The sequence below is a fragment of the Budorcas taxicolor genome, chromosome 1, assembly GCF_023091745.1.
Source record: "Budorcas taxicolor isolate Tak-1 chromosome 1, Takin1.1, whole genome shotgun sequence".
NCBI lineage: Eukaryota > Metazoa > Chordata > Mammalia > Artiodactyla > Bovidae > Budorcas > Budorcas taxicolor.
Genome location: NC_068910.1, coordinates 121,755,167 through 121,770,638, shown reverse-complemented (window position 1 = coordinate 121,770,638; position 15,472 = coordinate 121,755,167). Strand labels below are relative to the sequence as shown.

Here is a 15,472-nt window from a genome sequence, read left to right as displayed (position 1 = left end):
TCTCACACCGGACCAGGCAGAGCCCCTCCAGTTTCGCGGAGCGACGATGCCTTGCTCCCCACGGATTCGCTGCTTAACTCCTCCTCCGCCCCGGCTCCGGCCCCGCCCCCGCTGGGCGCCCGCCTCTACCCGCCCACCCCTAGTCCCCAACGCAGAGGTATAAAGGGAGATTAACTAGTACTCATCTTTTCCCGTCTTCAAAGCATTTCCCCGTTTTTATAGGTTGCAACTGGTAAGACTGAGCAAGTGTTTGGAAAAAGATAGTTTCCATTTTCATTATACAGACAAAGAAAGGGAAAGGAGGGGGTGGGAAGACATGAATTGCCTCACTGCGTGGTGCTTGAAGGAATGACAGGCTGCGTTGTGGACCACCCAAGTATGAAATGATTTTTGAGAAATGTTACAGTTTCCCCAGTTACCATCTCGAAAAACTCAAATATTTGGAAGCTAAATTTAACCAATAGAAAATTTGCAAAGCAAATGTGTATTTATTTGTATCCAGAATCAAATTATGTATTTAAACCATCAATGCTGTAATGATCTCTCCTTTATTAATGTGACTTTTTTTTTTCTCTGCTGTGAGAAATTTTCTTCCACTTGCATTGATGATGACGATTTTTCTTATTGTAACAAGCTCCGGAGTTCTTGGCTCTTAAACAAAAGACAGATCAATGAAGTGTTCAATTTCTATAGCCTTTTCTGTGTTCCCGACCACCACCCCTGACCACCACACCTACGACAAGGTATTGGGACAGAGCTTCTATTATACTTAAGGCTGCAAATTCCAGGGCAGTAAATAAAATAATAACTGATTTTTTTTTCCAGAAAAACAAACACTGAAAGGACTAAAATATTCACGGAGCGGCAAACAATATACATAAGAGAAAGGTAATTTATATAGCGAAATTAAAGGTCAAATTAAGGAAACTGAAAGAAAACTCTTAAAGCTTCAAACATGACAAGTAGAGACACCAAGAAAAAGAATCAAAGTGACTTTAAATGTCACAAAGCAGCGCTGGATGCAAGAAGGCAATGAGTTAACTTTCAAAATATGGAAGAAAAAATAACTTTGAACTCTACTTCGTCTTTTGTAACAACTACTACAAAAGTATCATTTTTTTAAATACTTAAAATTTTTTTATTAAATGTGTTGTTCACAAGGTGAAATGCATACATCATGAGCACCCAATATTTGTCATAGAGTGAATACACGTGCATAGCCAGAAGCAGATAAAAACTTACCATTCCCTGTTCATCAGAGCCTGCCCTCTCTTTGACTACCCTTTTTGTCACTGCCACCTTTCCACCACTCTTACTTTCAGCATCATAGGCTAGACTTATCTGTTTGTGAACTTCATATAAATAGCATCATAGACAATGTCCTCATTTGTATCTTCGTTCTTTTACTCAACAGTAGATTTAAACATTTTATCCATGTTATTGCATGTAATTGTGGCTCACTCATTCTCATTGCTGTATATGATCCCATTCTTTAAATGCCACATTTATTTATCTATACTATTGTTACTAGACATTTGTTTGTTTTCCATTTTAGGGAGGGTTATTTTTAATAGTGTGCTATAAACCGTATATGTGACTTTTCCTAAACATATATGTACACCATTTTAAGATTATTCTTTGACGTTGCCAGTTTTATCTTTTTCTATCACTTTATTTTTAAACTTTATTTATTCTTTTTTCCTCCCAAGTACGTAGATGATATTTTGTGGGTGATATTTTGCTGGACCTCAATTCTTAAAATCTACTGAAGAACTCTGTCCTAAATTTTATTAGCAAAATATTATAAAATGACAGGATGAAAACAATATTTTGTTAAGCATAGAAATTTCAGAAATTATATTGAGATTCTCCTTTAAAATATTTTCAAAAGAAGTATTCTATAAAAAAGAAAAAATTAGTCCAGGCAGATGCTTTATGGAAAGATAAGCAGAAAGGATAACTCATCAAAACTTATAACTGCCTAAAAAAAAAAGCAAATTCCCCAAAATTGTATGTTTATAATTAGATAATTTAATAATTCACATCTTCATGGAAGGGATTAAGAAGATAATGAGATTTTGAGAGATAAGTGAGAATTTTACCAAGATGTATATGTTTAGGAAATAGACATAAAAATGTAATACAAGATGGAAAAAATTCTGAAAATGACAGATTGGTCATAAGAATTTTAAAACTGACGTTTTAACAATGTAAAGCCTTTCAATTCATAAACATGGAATGTTGTTTCACTTGTTGTGTTTTCTCTAATTTCTTTCATTAATGTTTTATAGTTTTCACTTTAACTTTCAACCAATGAAGACCTACCATATAGCACACGGAGCTACACTCAGGGTTCTGTAATGAACTCTGCGTATGTGCTAAGTCACTTCAGTTGTATCTGACTCTGTGACCTCATAGACTATAGCCCACCAGGCTCCTCTGTCCACAGGATTCTTCAGGCAAGAATACTGGAGTGGGTTGTCATGCCCTCCTCCAGTAATGACTTATATGAGAATCTAAAAATGAGTGGGTATGTGTATATGTATGATTTATCCACTTTGCTGTACAGCCAAAACTAATACAACAGTATAAATCAACTACACTCCAATAAATTTTTTAAAAAATTATAGTTAATTTACAGTGTTGTGTTAGTTCAGGTGTCCAGCAAAGTGATTCATTTATATATACTATACTATACATACATACATACATATGTGTGGGCTTTCATAGTGGCTCAGATGATAAAGAATCTGCCTGCATTGCGACCAGGGTTGGATCCCTGGGTTGGGAAGATCTCCTGGAGAAGAGAATGGCAACCCACTCCAGTATCTTGCCTGGAGAATTACAAGGACAGAGAAGCCTGGTGGGCTATAGACAATGAGGGTCACAAAAAGTTGGACACAACTGAGTAACTAACATTTTCAACTTTCATACATATATGTGTGTGTGTATTTATATATACTTTTTCACATTCTTCTCCATTATAGGTTATTACAGGATTCTGAATACAGTTCCCTGAGTTACACAGTAGGTCCTTATTGTTAATCTATTTTAAACATAGTAGTGAATATATGTTAACCCCAAACTTCTAGTTTATCTCTCCCTCTCTGTCCCCACCATCCCCTTTGTTAACCATAAGTTTGTTATCCATATCTGTGAGTCTAACTCTGTTTTGTAAATAAATTTACTTATATTACTTTTTTAGATTCCACATATAAGTGATCTTATATAATACCTGTTTTTCTCTGACTTAATTCACTTAATATGATAACCTACAATTCTTTAACCTCTTTAGTTAGATATATTTCTAAGAATTTTATTCCTTTTGATGCTATTGTAAATGGGATTGTTTTTCCTAATTTTCTTTTTGGAAAATAAAATAATTTGTTGTATAAATTATATGTAGAAACACCAAATTTTTGTCTATTAATTTCATATCCTATAACTATTGAATTTGTTTGTTCCAATAGGTTTTTTTTAGGCAGGGGTGGTTTCTATATGTAAGATCATGCTATCTGCAAAAGGGACAGTTTTACTTCTTCCTTATTGATTGTTATGCTTTTTATTTCTTGCCTAACTGCTCTGGCTAGGACTTCCAGTACTATAGAAGAGACGTGCATGGGTCTCCTTGCTTTGTTCCTTATTGTGGAGGTAAATATTTCATTTTTTCATTGTCGAGTGGGATGTTATTTATGGGCTTTTCACATATGCCGTTAATTATGTTGAGATACTTTCCTTCTATTCCTAGTTTGTTAAGAGTTTTTATCATGAAAGGGTGATGAATTTTGTCAAATGTTTCTTCTAGTGTGTTGAGATGATCATGTGATTTTTATCCTTTATTCTGTTAATGTGAAGTATCACATTATGGTATGTATTACATCCCTGTTATTTATCTTATAACTGAAAATTTGTACCTTTTGACCAGCTTCATCTAATTCCCTCTTCCCCCACCTTCTTGTTGGTGGCAACCACAAATCTGATCTCTTTCACTATGGACTTGTTTGTTTGTTTTTGAAGTATAATAGACTTACAACACTATGCTGGTTCCTAGTGTGCGACATACTGATTCAATATTTCTATACATTACAAAATGTTCACCACAGTAAGTTTAGCTATCATCTAGACCATAAAAAGCTTTTACATGATTATTGACTATATTCTCTACACTATACCTTTCATACCTGTGATTGATTGATTTATTGTGTAACTGGAAGTTTGTACATCCTTATCTCCCTAATCTATTTCTTTCATCCTCCCACTCCATCCCCTCTGACAACCTTCTGTATCTATCACTATTTTTATTTTGTTATGTTTGTTCCTTTGTTTTTTTTTCAGATTTCACATATAAATGAAATCATGTGGTACTGATATTTCTCTGTCTGACAAGTCATTTAGCATAATACTATCTAAATTCACTCATGTTGTCACAGATGGAAATATTTAATTCTTTTTATGGTTGAGTAATAAATGGCAACCCACTCCAGTATTCTTGCCTGGAGAATTCAATCCAGGTTCCAGAGGAACCTGGCAGGCTAGGTCCATTGGGTTGCAAACAGTCAGACATGACTGAAGTGACTTAGCAATAGTGCATCTGTACAAATAGTACAGATTTGTACATAGTACAAAATCGTTTTATCCATTCATCTATTAATGGGACCTTAGGTTGCTTTCATATCTTGGCTATTGTAAATAATGATGCAATTAATGATGCAATGAACATAGGGGCACATATCTTTTCAAATTTCTGTTTTCATTTTTTTTATATATACCCATGAGTAGAATTTATGGATCATATGGTAGTTCTATTTTTAATATTTTGAGAGGAGCCTGGCTGTACATCTCCACAAGTGTTCTCTATTACCTACATCCTCACCAACATTTTTTTGTTGTTTTTTTTCATGATAGCCATTCTCTTGAGCCATTCTCAAGTGTGAGGTGAGATTTTACTGTGGTCGTGAGTTGCATTTCCCCGATGATTAGTGATGTTGATCCCGATGTCATGTGCCTGTTGGCCATCTCTATGTCTTCTTTGGAAAAAATGTTTATTCTGGTCCTATTCTCAGTTTTAATTGGGTTGTTTTTGATGGTGAGTTACATGAGTTCTTTATGTATTTTGGATATTTACCTCTTATCAGATATATTGTTTGAAAAGTCTTCTCCCAAACAGTAGAGAGCCTTTTCATTTTGTTAGTTTCCTTCACTGTACAAAAGCTTTTTAGTTTGATGTAGTTCCATTTGTTCATTTTTGTTTTTGTTTCTCTTGCCTGAAGAGACAGAGTCAAAAAAATATTGCTAAGACTGATGTCAAAGAGCTTACTGCCTATATATTCTTCTAGGAGTTTTATGCTGTCCAGTTTTACATTTACATCTTTAATTCATTTTGAGCTTGTTTTTGTATGTGGTGTGAGAAAGTAGTCCAGTATGATTCTTTTGAATATACCTCTCTAGCTTTTACTACCAACATAATTTATTGAAGATGCTGTCTTTTTTGCTATTGTACATTCTTGCCTCCTATGTTGTAGATTCACTGACCATATAAGTGTGAGCTCATTTCTGGATTCTGATTCTGTTCCATTAATCTATGTATCTGTTTGTGTGGTAGTACCATATTGCATTCATGACTGTAGCTTCATAGTACTGTTTGAAATAAGGGAGTATGATACTTCCAGCTTTGTTCTACTTTTTAAAGATAGATGTGGCTATTTGGGTTTTTTTGTGTGTGTTTTCATACAAATTTTAGGAACATTTGTTCTAATTCTGTGAAAATGCCATTGGTATTTTGTTAGGGATTGTACTGAAACTATAGCACACCTTGGGTAGTATGGTCATTTTAACAATTTTAATTCTTCCAATCCACGAACATGGTATATCTTTCCAGTTGTTTGTGTTGTTACCAATTTCTTTATCATGGTCTTGTAATTTTCCAAGTACAGGTGTTTTGCCTCCTTCAGTTCAGTTCAGTTGCTCAGTCATGTCCAACTCTTTGTGACCCCATGGACTGCAGCACGCCATGCCTCCCTGTCCATCACCAACTCCCAGAGTTTACCCAGACTCATGTCCATTGAGTTGGTGATGCCATCCAACCATCTCATCCTCTGTTGTCCCCTTCTCCTCCTGCCTTCAATCTTTCCCAGCATCAGGGTCTTTTCGAATGAGTCAGCTCTTCGCATCAGGTGGCCAAAGTATTGGAGCTTCAGCTTCAACATCAGTCCTTCCAATGAACACTTAGGACTGATCTCCTTTAGGATGGACTGGTTGGATCTCCTTGCAGTCCAAGGGACTCTCAAGAGTCTTCTCCAACACCACAGTTCAAAAGCATCAGTTTGTCGACACTCAGCATTCTTTATACTCCAACTCTCACATCCATACATGATTACTGGAAAAACCATAGCTTTGACTAGACAGACCTTTGTTAGCAATGTCTCTACTTTTTAATATGTTGTCTAGGTTGGTAGTAACTTTCCTTCCAACGAGTAAGCGTCTTTTAATTTCATGGCTACAGTCACCATCTGTAGTGATTTTGGAGCTCAAAAAAATAGTCAGCCACTGTTTCCACTGTTTCCCCACCTATTTGCCATGAAGTGATGGGACGAGATGCCATGATCTTCATTTTTTGAATGTTGAGCTTTAAGCCAATTTTTTCACTCTCCTCTTTCACTTTTGTCAAGAGGCTTGTTAGTTCCTCTTCACTTTCTGCCATAAGGGTGATGCCCTCTGCATATCTGAGATTATTGATATTTCTCCTGGCAATCTTGATTCTAGCTTGTGCTTCCTCCAGCCCAGCATTTCTCATGAGGTACTCTGCATATAAATTAAATAAACAGAGTGACAGGATATAGCCTTGACATACTCCTTTTCCTATCTGGAACCAGTCTGTTGTTCCATGTCCAGTTCTAACTGTTGCTTCCTGACCTGCATACAGATTTCTCAAGAGGCAGGTCAGGTGGTCTGGTATTCCCAGCTGTTTCAGAACTTTCCACAGTTCATTTGTGATCCACACAGTCAAAGGCTTTGGCATAGTCAATTAAGCAGAAATAGATGTTTTTCTGGAACTCTTGTTTTTTCAATAATCCAGTGGATGTTGGCAATTTGATCTCTGGTTCCTCTGCCTTTTCTAAAACAAGCTTGAACATAGGAAGTTCACGGTTCACGTATTGCTGAAGCCTGACTTGGAGAATTTTGAGCATTACTTTACTAGTGTGTGAGATGAGTGCAATTGTGTGGTAGTTTGAGCTTTCTTTGGCATTGCCTTCCTTTGGGACTGGAATGAAAAGTGACCTTTTCTATTCCTGTGGCCACTTCTGAGTTTTCCAAATTTGCCAGCATATTGAATACAGCACTTTCATAGCATCATCTTTTAGGATTTGAAATAGCAAACTGAAATTCCATCACCTCCACTAGCTTTTCTTCATCGTGATGCTTCCTAAGGCCCACTTGACTTCACATTCCAGGATGTCTGGCTCTAGGTCTGGCCTCCTTAATTAGATTTATTTCTATGTATTGTATCCTTTCTAATGCAATTGTAAATAGGATTATGTCCTTAATTTTCTTTCCAATAATTCATTTTTAATGTATAGAAAAGGAACAGATTTCTATATATTAACTTTGTATACTGAAACTTTGCTGAATTCATTAATGAGTTCTAATAGTTTGTTGATGGCATCCTTAGCATTTTCTATATAGTATCATGTCATCTGCAACAGTGACAAGTTTCCTACTTCCTTTCCAATCCAGATCTCTTTTTATGTCTTTTCTTATTTGGTTGCTGTGGCTAGGACTTCCAATAATGTGTTGAATACCAGTGGCAAGAGTGGTCTTTCTTCTCTTGTTCCTCATCTTATAGAAACTGTTTTTAGCCTTTTATCATTAAGTATGATGTTAGCTGTGGGTTTGTCATATGACCTTTATTATTTGAGGTAAGTTCTCTCTTTACTTACTTTGTTGAGAGTTTTTATCGTAAAGGAAGGTTGAATTTTGTAAAAGCTTTTCTGCGTCTATGAGATGATCACCTGATCTTTATTTTTCAATCTGTTAATGCGATGTGTCACATTTGATTGATTTGCAGATATTGTACCCCATCCTTATCTCCCTGGGATAAATCCCACTTGATCATGTTATATGATCCTTTTAATGTATTGTTGAATTAGTTTGCTAATATTTTGTTGGGGAAATTTGCATCTATGTTCATCAGTGATATTGACTTATAATTTCTTTTTTATGATGCTTTTGTATGCTTGAGGTATCCAAATGATGCTAGCTTCATAAATGAATTTAGAAGCATTTCTTCCTCCAAATTTTTTTGAAATAATTTGAGAAAGATATATGTTAACTGTTCTCTGAATGTTTGTTAGAATTCACCTGTGATGCTACCTAGCTCTGGTCTTTTTTTGGCTGGGATTTTCTTTAATTACTGATTTAATTTCATGATTGGTAAATGGTCTGTTTATACTTTCAATTTCTTGTTTCAGTCTTAGGAGATTGTATTGATGCAGTGTCAGCTGTAACTTCTCTTTCATTTCTGATTTTATTCATTTGAACCCATCCTGTTTTTCTTATCAGTCTAGTGGTTTAGTGATTTATCTTTTCAAAGAACCAGCTCTTAGTTTCATTGATCTTTTCTGTTATTTTTTAAATCTCTGTTTTGTTTATTTCTGCTCTAATCTTTATGATTTCTTTCCTCCTATTAACTTTGGCATTTATTTGTTCTTCTTTTTCTAGTTGCATCAAGTGTAAAGTTAGATTGTTACCTGAGATTTTTTTTTGCTTCCTGAGATAGATTTTTATCATGTAAATTTCCCTTTTAGAACAGATTTTGCTATGTCACATATATTTTTGGATTGTGTTTTTTGCCTAGGGTATTTTTTCTTTCTTCTTTAATTTTTTCTGTGATTCATTTGTTGTCTAGTGACATATTGTTCAGCCTCCACATGTTTGTGGCTTTTGCAGCTTTTTCTTATAGTTCATTTCTAGTTTCATAGCCTTGTGGATGGAAAAGTTGCTTGATAAACTTTCAAGCTTCTTAAATTTCCTGAGATTTATTTTGTAGCCTAGCATGTGATCTATCCTGGAGAATGCTCTATGTGTATATGAAAAGAATGTGTATTCTGCTGCTTTAAATGGGATATTGTATATAGGTCTATTCAGTCCAATGTGTTGCTTAAGGCAATTGTTTCCTTGATGTTTTTGTCTGGATAATCTGTCCATTGATATAAATGAGGTGTCAAAGTTCCTTACTATTATTATGTAATTATTATTGTATTATTGTCAATTCCTCTCTTTATGTTTGTTAATTTTTTTCATATATTTAGGTATTCCTATGTTGAATGTGTATGTTTATAATTGTTGTATGTTCTTGCTGTTTGATCTCTTTATTATTTTGTAATGTCTTTCTTTGTCTCTTATTATATCTTGGTTTTAAAATCCATTTTCTCTGATGTAAGTATTGCCTCCCCAGCTTTTTCTCTTTTGATTACCATTTGCATGGGATGCTATTTCTCTCCCCTGACTCTCAAGCTAGTGTAGATTTGGATTTGAAGTGAGCCTCTTATGGAGAGAATATATATAGGTCTTGTTTTCTTGTTTATTCAGTTACTCTTTGTCTTTTGATTGGAGCATTTACTCCATTTACATTTAAAGTAATTACTGATAGGAGGGCATGGAAACCCACTCCACTACTCTTGCCTGGAGAACCTCATGGACAGAGAAGCCTGGGAGGCTACAGTCCATAGGGTCACAAAGAGTTGGACATGACTGAAGTGACTTAGCACAGACATAGACATGTGCTTACTGGGCTTCCCAGGTGACACTTGTGATAAAGAACCTGCCTGCTAATGCAGGAAATGTAAGAGACATGGGTTTGATCCATGGGTCAGGAAGATCCCCTGGAGGAGGGCATGGCAACCCACTGCAGTATGCTTGTCTGGAGAATTCCCATGGACAGAGGAGCCTGGCAGGCTATACCCCATAAGGTCACAAAGAGCTAGACATGACTGAAGTGACTGAGCATGCACACATGCTCATGTACTTATTATCATTTTGTTAGTTGTTTTCAGGTTCTTTTATGGTCCTTTTTTATTCCTTTCTCTTTTTGCTCTGTTCCCTTGAGATATGGTAACTATCTTTAGTTTTATATTTGGATTCCTTTCTCCATTCTGTGAGTGTATCTATCATAAACTTTGGTTTTTGCTTACCATGAAGTTTATATATATATATATGGATCTAAATATAGATTATTTATATATACACGATTATTTTAGGTTGCTGATATCTTACGTTCAAATGCATTTTAACAACCTTGTATTTTTACTCAAGTTTACTATTTTGACATTATATCACTTGTCTTTTGTGTATCCCTTTACAATTTATTGTGAATATAGTTGATTTTAGTACCTTTGCCTTTTAGCCTGTCTACTAAGTTTATAGTTGATCTAATCCTTTACTGTATATTTGCCTTTACGGATGAGAGTTTTCCTTTTGTAATTTTTGAGCCTCTAGTTTTTGTTCCTTTCTTTTCTGCTTAGAAAAATTTCTGTTACATTTCTTGTGAAGCTGCTTTGGTGATGAACTCTTTTAGCTTTTGCTTACATATAAAACTTTTGCTTTCTCCATCAAATCTGAATGAAAGCCTTGCCAGATAAAGTGTTCTTGTTTGTATATAATACCACTCCCTCTGGCTTGCCGAGTTTTTTCCGAATAGTGAGCTGACAGTCTTTTGGGAGTTCCCTTGTGTATAACTTGTTACTTTCTCCTTGATGCTTTTAATATTCTCTTTATTTTTATCATTTTAATTACAATATATCTCTTTGTATTTCTATTTGGGTTGATTCTATTTGGGACTCTGTTCCTCCTGGACCTATATGTCTGTTTTCTTTCTCAACTTAGGGAAGTTTTCAGCCAATATGTATTTGGGACTCTGTTCCCCCTGGACCTAGATGTCTGTTTTCTTTTTCAACTTAGGGAAGTTTTCAGCCAATATGTCTTCAAATATGTTCTCTGTCTTTTTCTCTCTTCTCCTTCTAGACCCTTATAATGACATTAGTGTACTTGATGTTGTCCCAGAAGTCTCTTAAACTGTCCTTATTTATTAAAATGCTTTTTTTCTGTTTAGCTTGAGTGATTTCCATACTCCTTTAAATTACTGCTTCTTCCCCAGGTCTCTGTTGAGTGAAATTTTGTGTGTACCTTTAGCAATGAAGTCTCTACTTCCTACAGCCCTTAGGCTCTCCTGAAAGCACATCACACTGGCCTTCAAATCCAGATTTTCTAGGGCTCATCTTCCTGGTGCAGGACCCCCAGGGTGGATTGTTCGATATGGAACTTGTACCACTCACTCTTGGGGGGAACCTCTGCAATTGTGAGTCTCCTGCTGTTTGTGGGTCATCTACCTGGGGTATGGGTCTTGATTATAGTGAGTCTCCATTTCCCCATCCATCTTCTTGTGTTTCCATTTTTATATCTTTAGCTGTAGAAGATCTTCTCTGCTAGTCTTTGGGTTGTCCTCATTGATAGATGCTCTGGAGATGATAATTTTGGTGTGCTTATCGGAGGAGGTGAGCTCAGGGCCTTTCTCCTCTACTATATTGGCCAAGCTCAAACCTGTGTGAGCCTTTTAATGTGCCATTGAATTTAACTTTCTGGTATTTTATCAAGGCCTTTTCCATATATTTCTGCTGTTACTGCTCAGCTGTTCAGTCATGTCTGACTCTTTGCGACCTGATGGACTGTAGCCCACCAGGCTTTTCTGTCTATGGGATTCTCCAGGCAAAATACTGGATTGAGTTGCCATTCCCTTCTCCAGGGGATCTTCCCTACCCAGGAATCAAACCCTGGTCTCCCACATTGCGGGCAGATTCTTTACCATCTGAGCCACCAGGGAAGCCCTTCCATATATTATGTTGGTGTAAAAGTAATTGTGGTTTTGCAATATTGAACTTTGCTGTTTGATATTGGAATACATTCTTAAATAAATGTGGTTATGTTACATATCATTTTAATGCACCTTTCTCACTTTATGCTTTTTTTTTTTTTGCTAATGACATTACTTGGTGTGTATTGTATATTTATTTTAGACTAGGGAAATGATGTTTTTTAGACAAACAGCAAATTTAAGTGATTTTCATACTCAAGTTCAAAATGGGTTGTAAAGCAGCAGAGACAACTCACAACATCAACAATGCATTTGTTCCAGAAACTGCTGGAGATAAGAACCTCGAAGATGATGAATGCAGTGGCTGGCCATTGGAAGTTGACAACAACAAATTGAGAGTGGTCATCGAAGCTGATCCTCTTACAACTACATGAGAAGTTGCTGCACAATTCAACATCAACCATTCTATGGTTATTTGGCATTTGAAGCAAATTGGAAAGTTCAATAAGTGGGTGCCTCATGAGCCCACTGAAAATAAAAATCTGTCGTTTTTGAAGTGTGATTATATGCAACAACAACAAAACATTTCTCGATCGGATTGTGATGTGCAATGAACAGTGGACTTTATATGACGACTGGTGATAGCCAGCTCGGTGGTTGGACCAAGAAGAAGCTCCAAAGCACTTTCCAACACCAAACTTGCACCAAAAACTGGCCATGGTCACCGTTGGGCAGTCTGCTGTCCATCTGATCCACTACAGCTTTCTGAATTCCAGTGGAAACTTTCCATCTGAGAAGTGTGATCAGAAAATCAATGAGATGCACCAAAACTGCAATGCGTGCAGCTGGCATTGGTCAACAGAAAGGGCGCAATTCTTCTGTATGACAACACTCAACCACACGTCTCACAACCAACGCTTCAAAAGTTGAACGAACTGGGCTATGAAGTTTTGCCTTATCTGCCATGTTCACCTCATCTCTCGCCAGCCGACTATCATTTCTTCAAGCATCTTGACAACTTTTTGCAGGGAAAACAGTTCCACAAACCAGCAGGAGGCAGAAAGTGTTTTCCAAGAGTTCACTGAATCCTGAAGAATGGATTTTTACATTACAGGAATATTGGCTAAAATGTGTTGATTTTAATGGTTCCTATGTTGATGAATAAAGATGTGTTTGAGCCTAAAATTCGCAGTCCAAAACCATAATTACATTGCACCAACCTAATATATTTATTATATAATACATTTCTGTTCTTGTGTTGTCTTTACCTTTGGTATCAGGTAAATCTGGTCTAATAAAATGAGATTGGAACTGTTTCCTCCTTTTTAATTTCTTGAAAGAGTTTAAGAAACATTGGCGTTGATTCTTGTCTGGTAGAATTTGGTGCCTGTTTGGTAGAATTTAAATGTTTGGTAGACTGAAGTCATTTCAGTCGTGTTCAACTCTTTGCAACCCTATGGACCATGGCCTGCCAGGCTCCTATGTCCATGGGATTCTTCAGGCATGAATGCTGGAATGGGTTGCTGTGCCCTCCTCCTGGGAATCATCCCAACCCAGGGATCAAACCGACGTCTCTTTCCTCTCCTGCATTGGCAGGTGAGTTCCTTACCACTAGCACCACCTGGGAAGCCCCAGGGAATGTACTGGAGTGGGTAGCTGCTCCCTTCTCCAGGGGAATCTCCCTGACCCAGGGACTAAACCTGGGTCTTTCGCATTGCAGGCAGATTCTTTACCATCTGAGCCACCAGGGAAGTAGTGAAGCCATCTTATCCAGAACTTTTCTTTATTGGAAAGGTTTTGGTTACTGACTCAACTTACATACTAGTGATAGATCTGTTCAGACTTTCTATTTCTTCTTAGTTTTGATACGGTTGTGTTTTTAGGAATTTATTTCTTCTAGATTATCTAGTTTGTGGCATTTAATATCTCACAGTGGTCTCTTATGATCCTTTTTATTTCTTTCATCAATCATAATGTTTCTTGCTTCATTTCTGATTTTATTTATTTGTCTTCTTTCTGTTTTTCTTAGTCTAGTTAATGGCTTGTCAATATTTTTATCTCTTCAAAAACCAACTTATAGTTTTGTTGTTTTTTTTTATAAATTTTTTTCTATTTCTTCAGTCTTTGTACCTTCCTTCCTTGTGCTAACTTTAGGCTCAGTTTTTTCTTCTTTTCTAGCTCCTTAAGGAGTAGAATTAGGTTTTTTACATAATGACTATGAGAATTCCCATAGCATTTTTTACAGAAACAGAAAAAAACAAATCTATAATTCATATGGAATACAAAAAGCCATAATAGCCAAATCAATCTTGAGAAAGAAGAATGAACCTGGAGGTATAGTATTTCCTGATTTTAGAGTATAAGTACCAAAGTTACAGTAATTAAAACTGCAGAACTGTGGTAATGACAGACATATGAATAAATGAAATAGAGAACTCAGATATAAATCCATATATACACAGTTGATTGATTTTTGACAAGGGTACCAAGCATGCACGCTAGGGAAGAATTGTCTCTTGAACCAATGATAATGTTAAAACTGGAGCTTCACATGCAAAAGACTGAAATTGAATCTTTATACCATATAGAAAAGTCAACTCAAAATCAACAAAAGACTTAAACGTAAGACTTGAAACTTAAAATCCTAGAAAAAATATAGGTGAAAGACTTCATGACATTGGACTCAGCAATGATTTCAAGTATGTACACCAAAAGCACAGGCCTCAAAAGCAAAAGTAGGCACAACAGCAAAAGTTCAGTTCAGTTCAGTCGCTCAGTCATGTCCGACTCTTTGCGACCCCATAAATCGCAGCACGGCAGGCCTCCCTGTCCATCACCAACTCCTGGAGTTTACCCAAACTCATGTCCTTCGAGTTGGTGATGCCATCCAGCCATCTCATCCTCAATTGTCCCCTTTTCCTCCTGGTTCCAATCCCTCCCAGCATCAAAGTCTTTTCCAATGAGTCAGCTCTTCGCACGAGGTGGCCAGAGTAATGGAGTTTCAGCTTTAGTATCACTCCTTCCAAAGAAATCTCAGGGTTGGCACATGAAACTATATCAAGCTAAAAAGCTTTTGCACAACAATGGAAACAATGAACAGTGTGAAAGCGCAACCTAAAGAACCTGAGAAATACTTCCAGTAGTCTTTAACAGTCACAGAACCATCACAAGCATGCAAAGGTCTTCTGCGTCATTAACGACTTTTAAAACCATAACCCATTCATGTACGTTCCAGGTGTGGAAGAGGAAACAATTACTCAGATACACAAGCAAGTAGCTCCAGAATCAGTTCTGTTAAGTACAGTCACTCAGTCGTGTCCAACTCTTTGCAACCCCATGAATTACAGCACGCCAGACCTCCCTGTCCATCACCAAATCCCAGAGTTCACTCAGACTCATGTCCATCAAGTCGATGATGCCATCCAGCCATCTCATCCTCTGTCGTCCCCTTCTCCTGCCCCCAATCACTCCCACCATCAAAGTCTTTTCCAATGAGTCAACTCTTCGCATTGAGGTGGCCAAAATATTGGAGTTTCAGCTTCAGCATCAGTCCCTCCAAAGAACACCCAGGACTAATCTCCTTTAGAATGGACTGGTTGGATTTCC

The 15,472-nt window shown here is 36.7% G+C and overlaps 1 protein-coding gene across 1 annotated transcript in view; it reads left to right on the top strand.

Annotated features, from left to right (window-relative positions):
* Positions 1-46: 46 nt before the first annotated feature.
* Positions 47-15,472, top strand: part of SLC9C1 (solute carrier family 9 member C1) — a 163,644-nt gene continuing 148,218 nt past the window's right edge. Inside the window, exon 1 of the mRNA XM_052645033.1 lies at positions 47-157. Within this exon, the coding sequence (XP_052500993.1) occupies positions 47-157 (111 nt within the window). The remainder of the gene's footprint in view (positions 158-15,472) is intronic.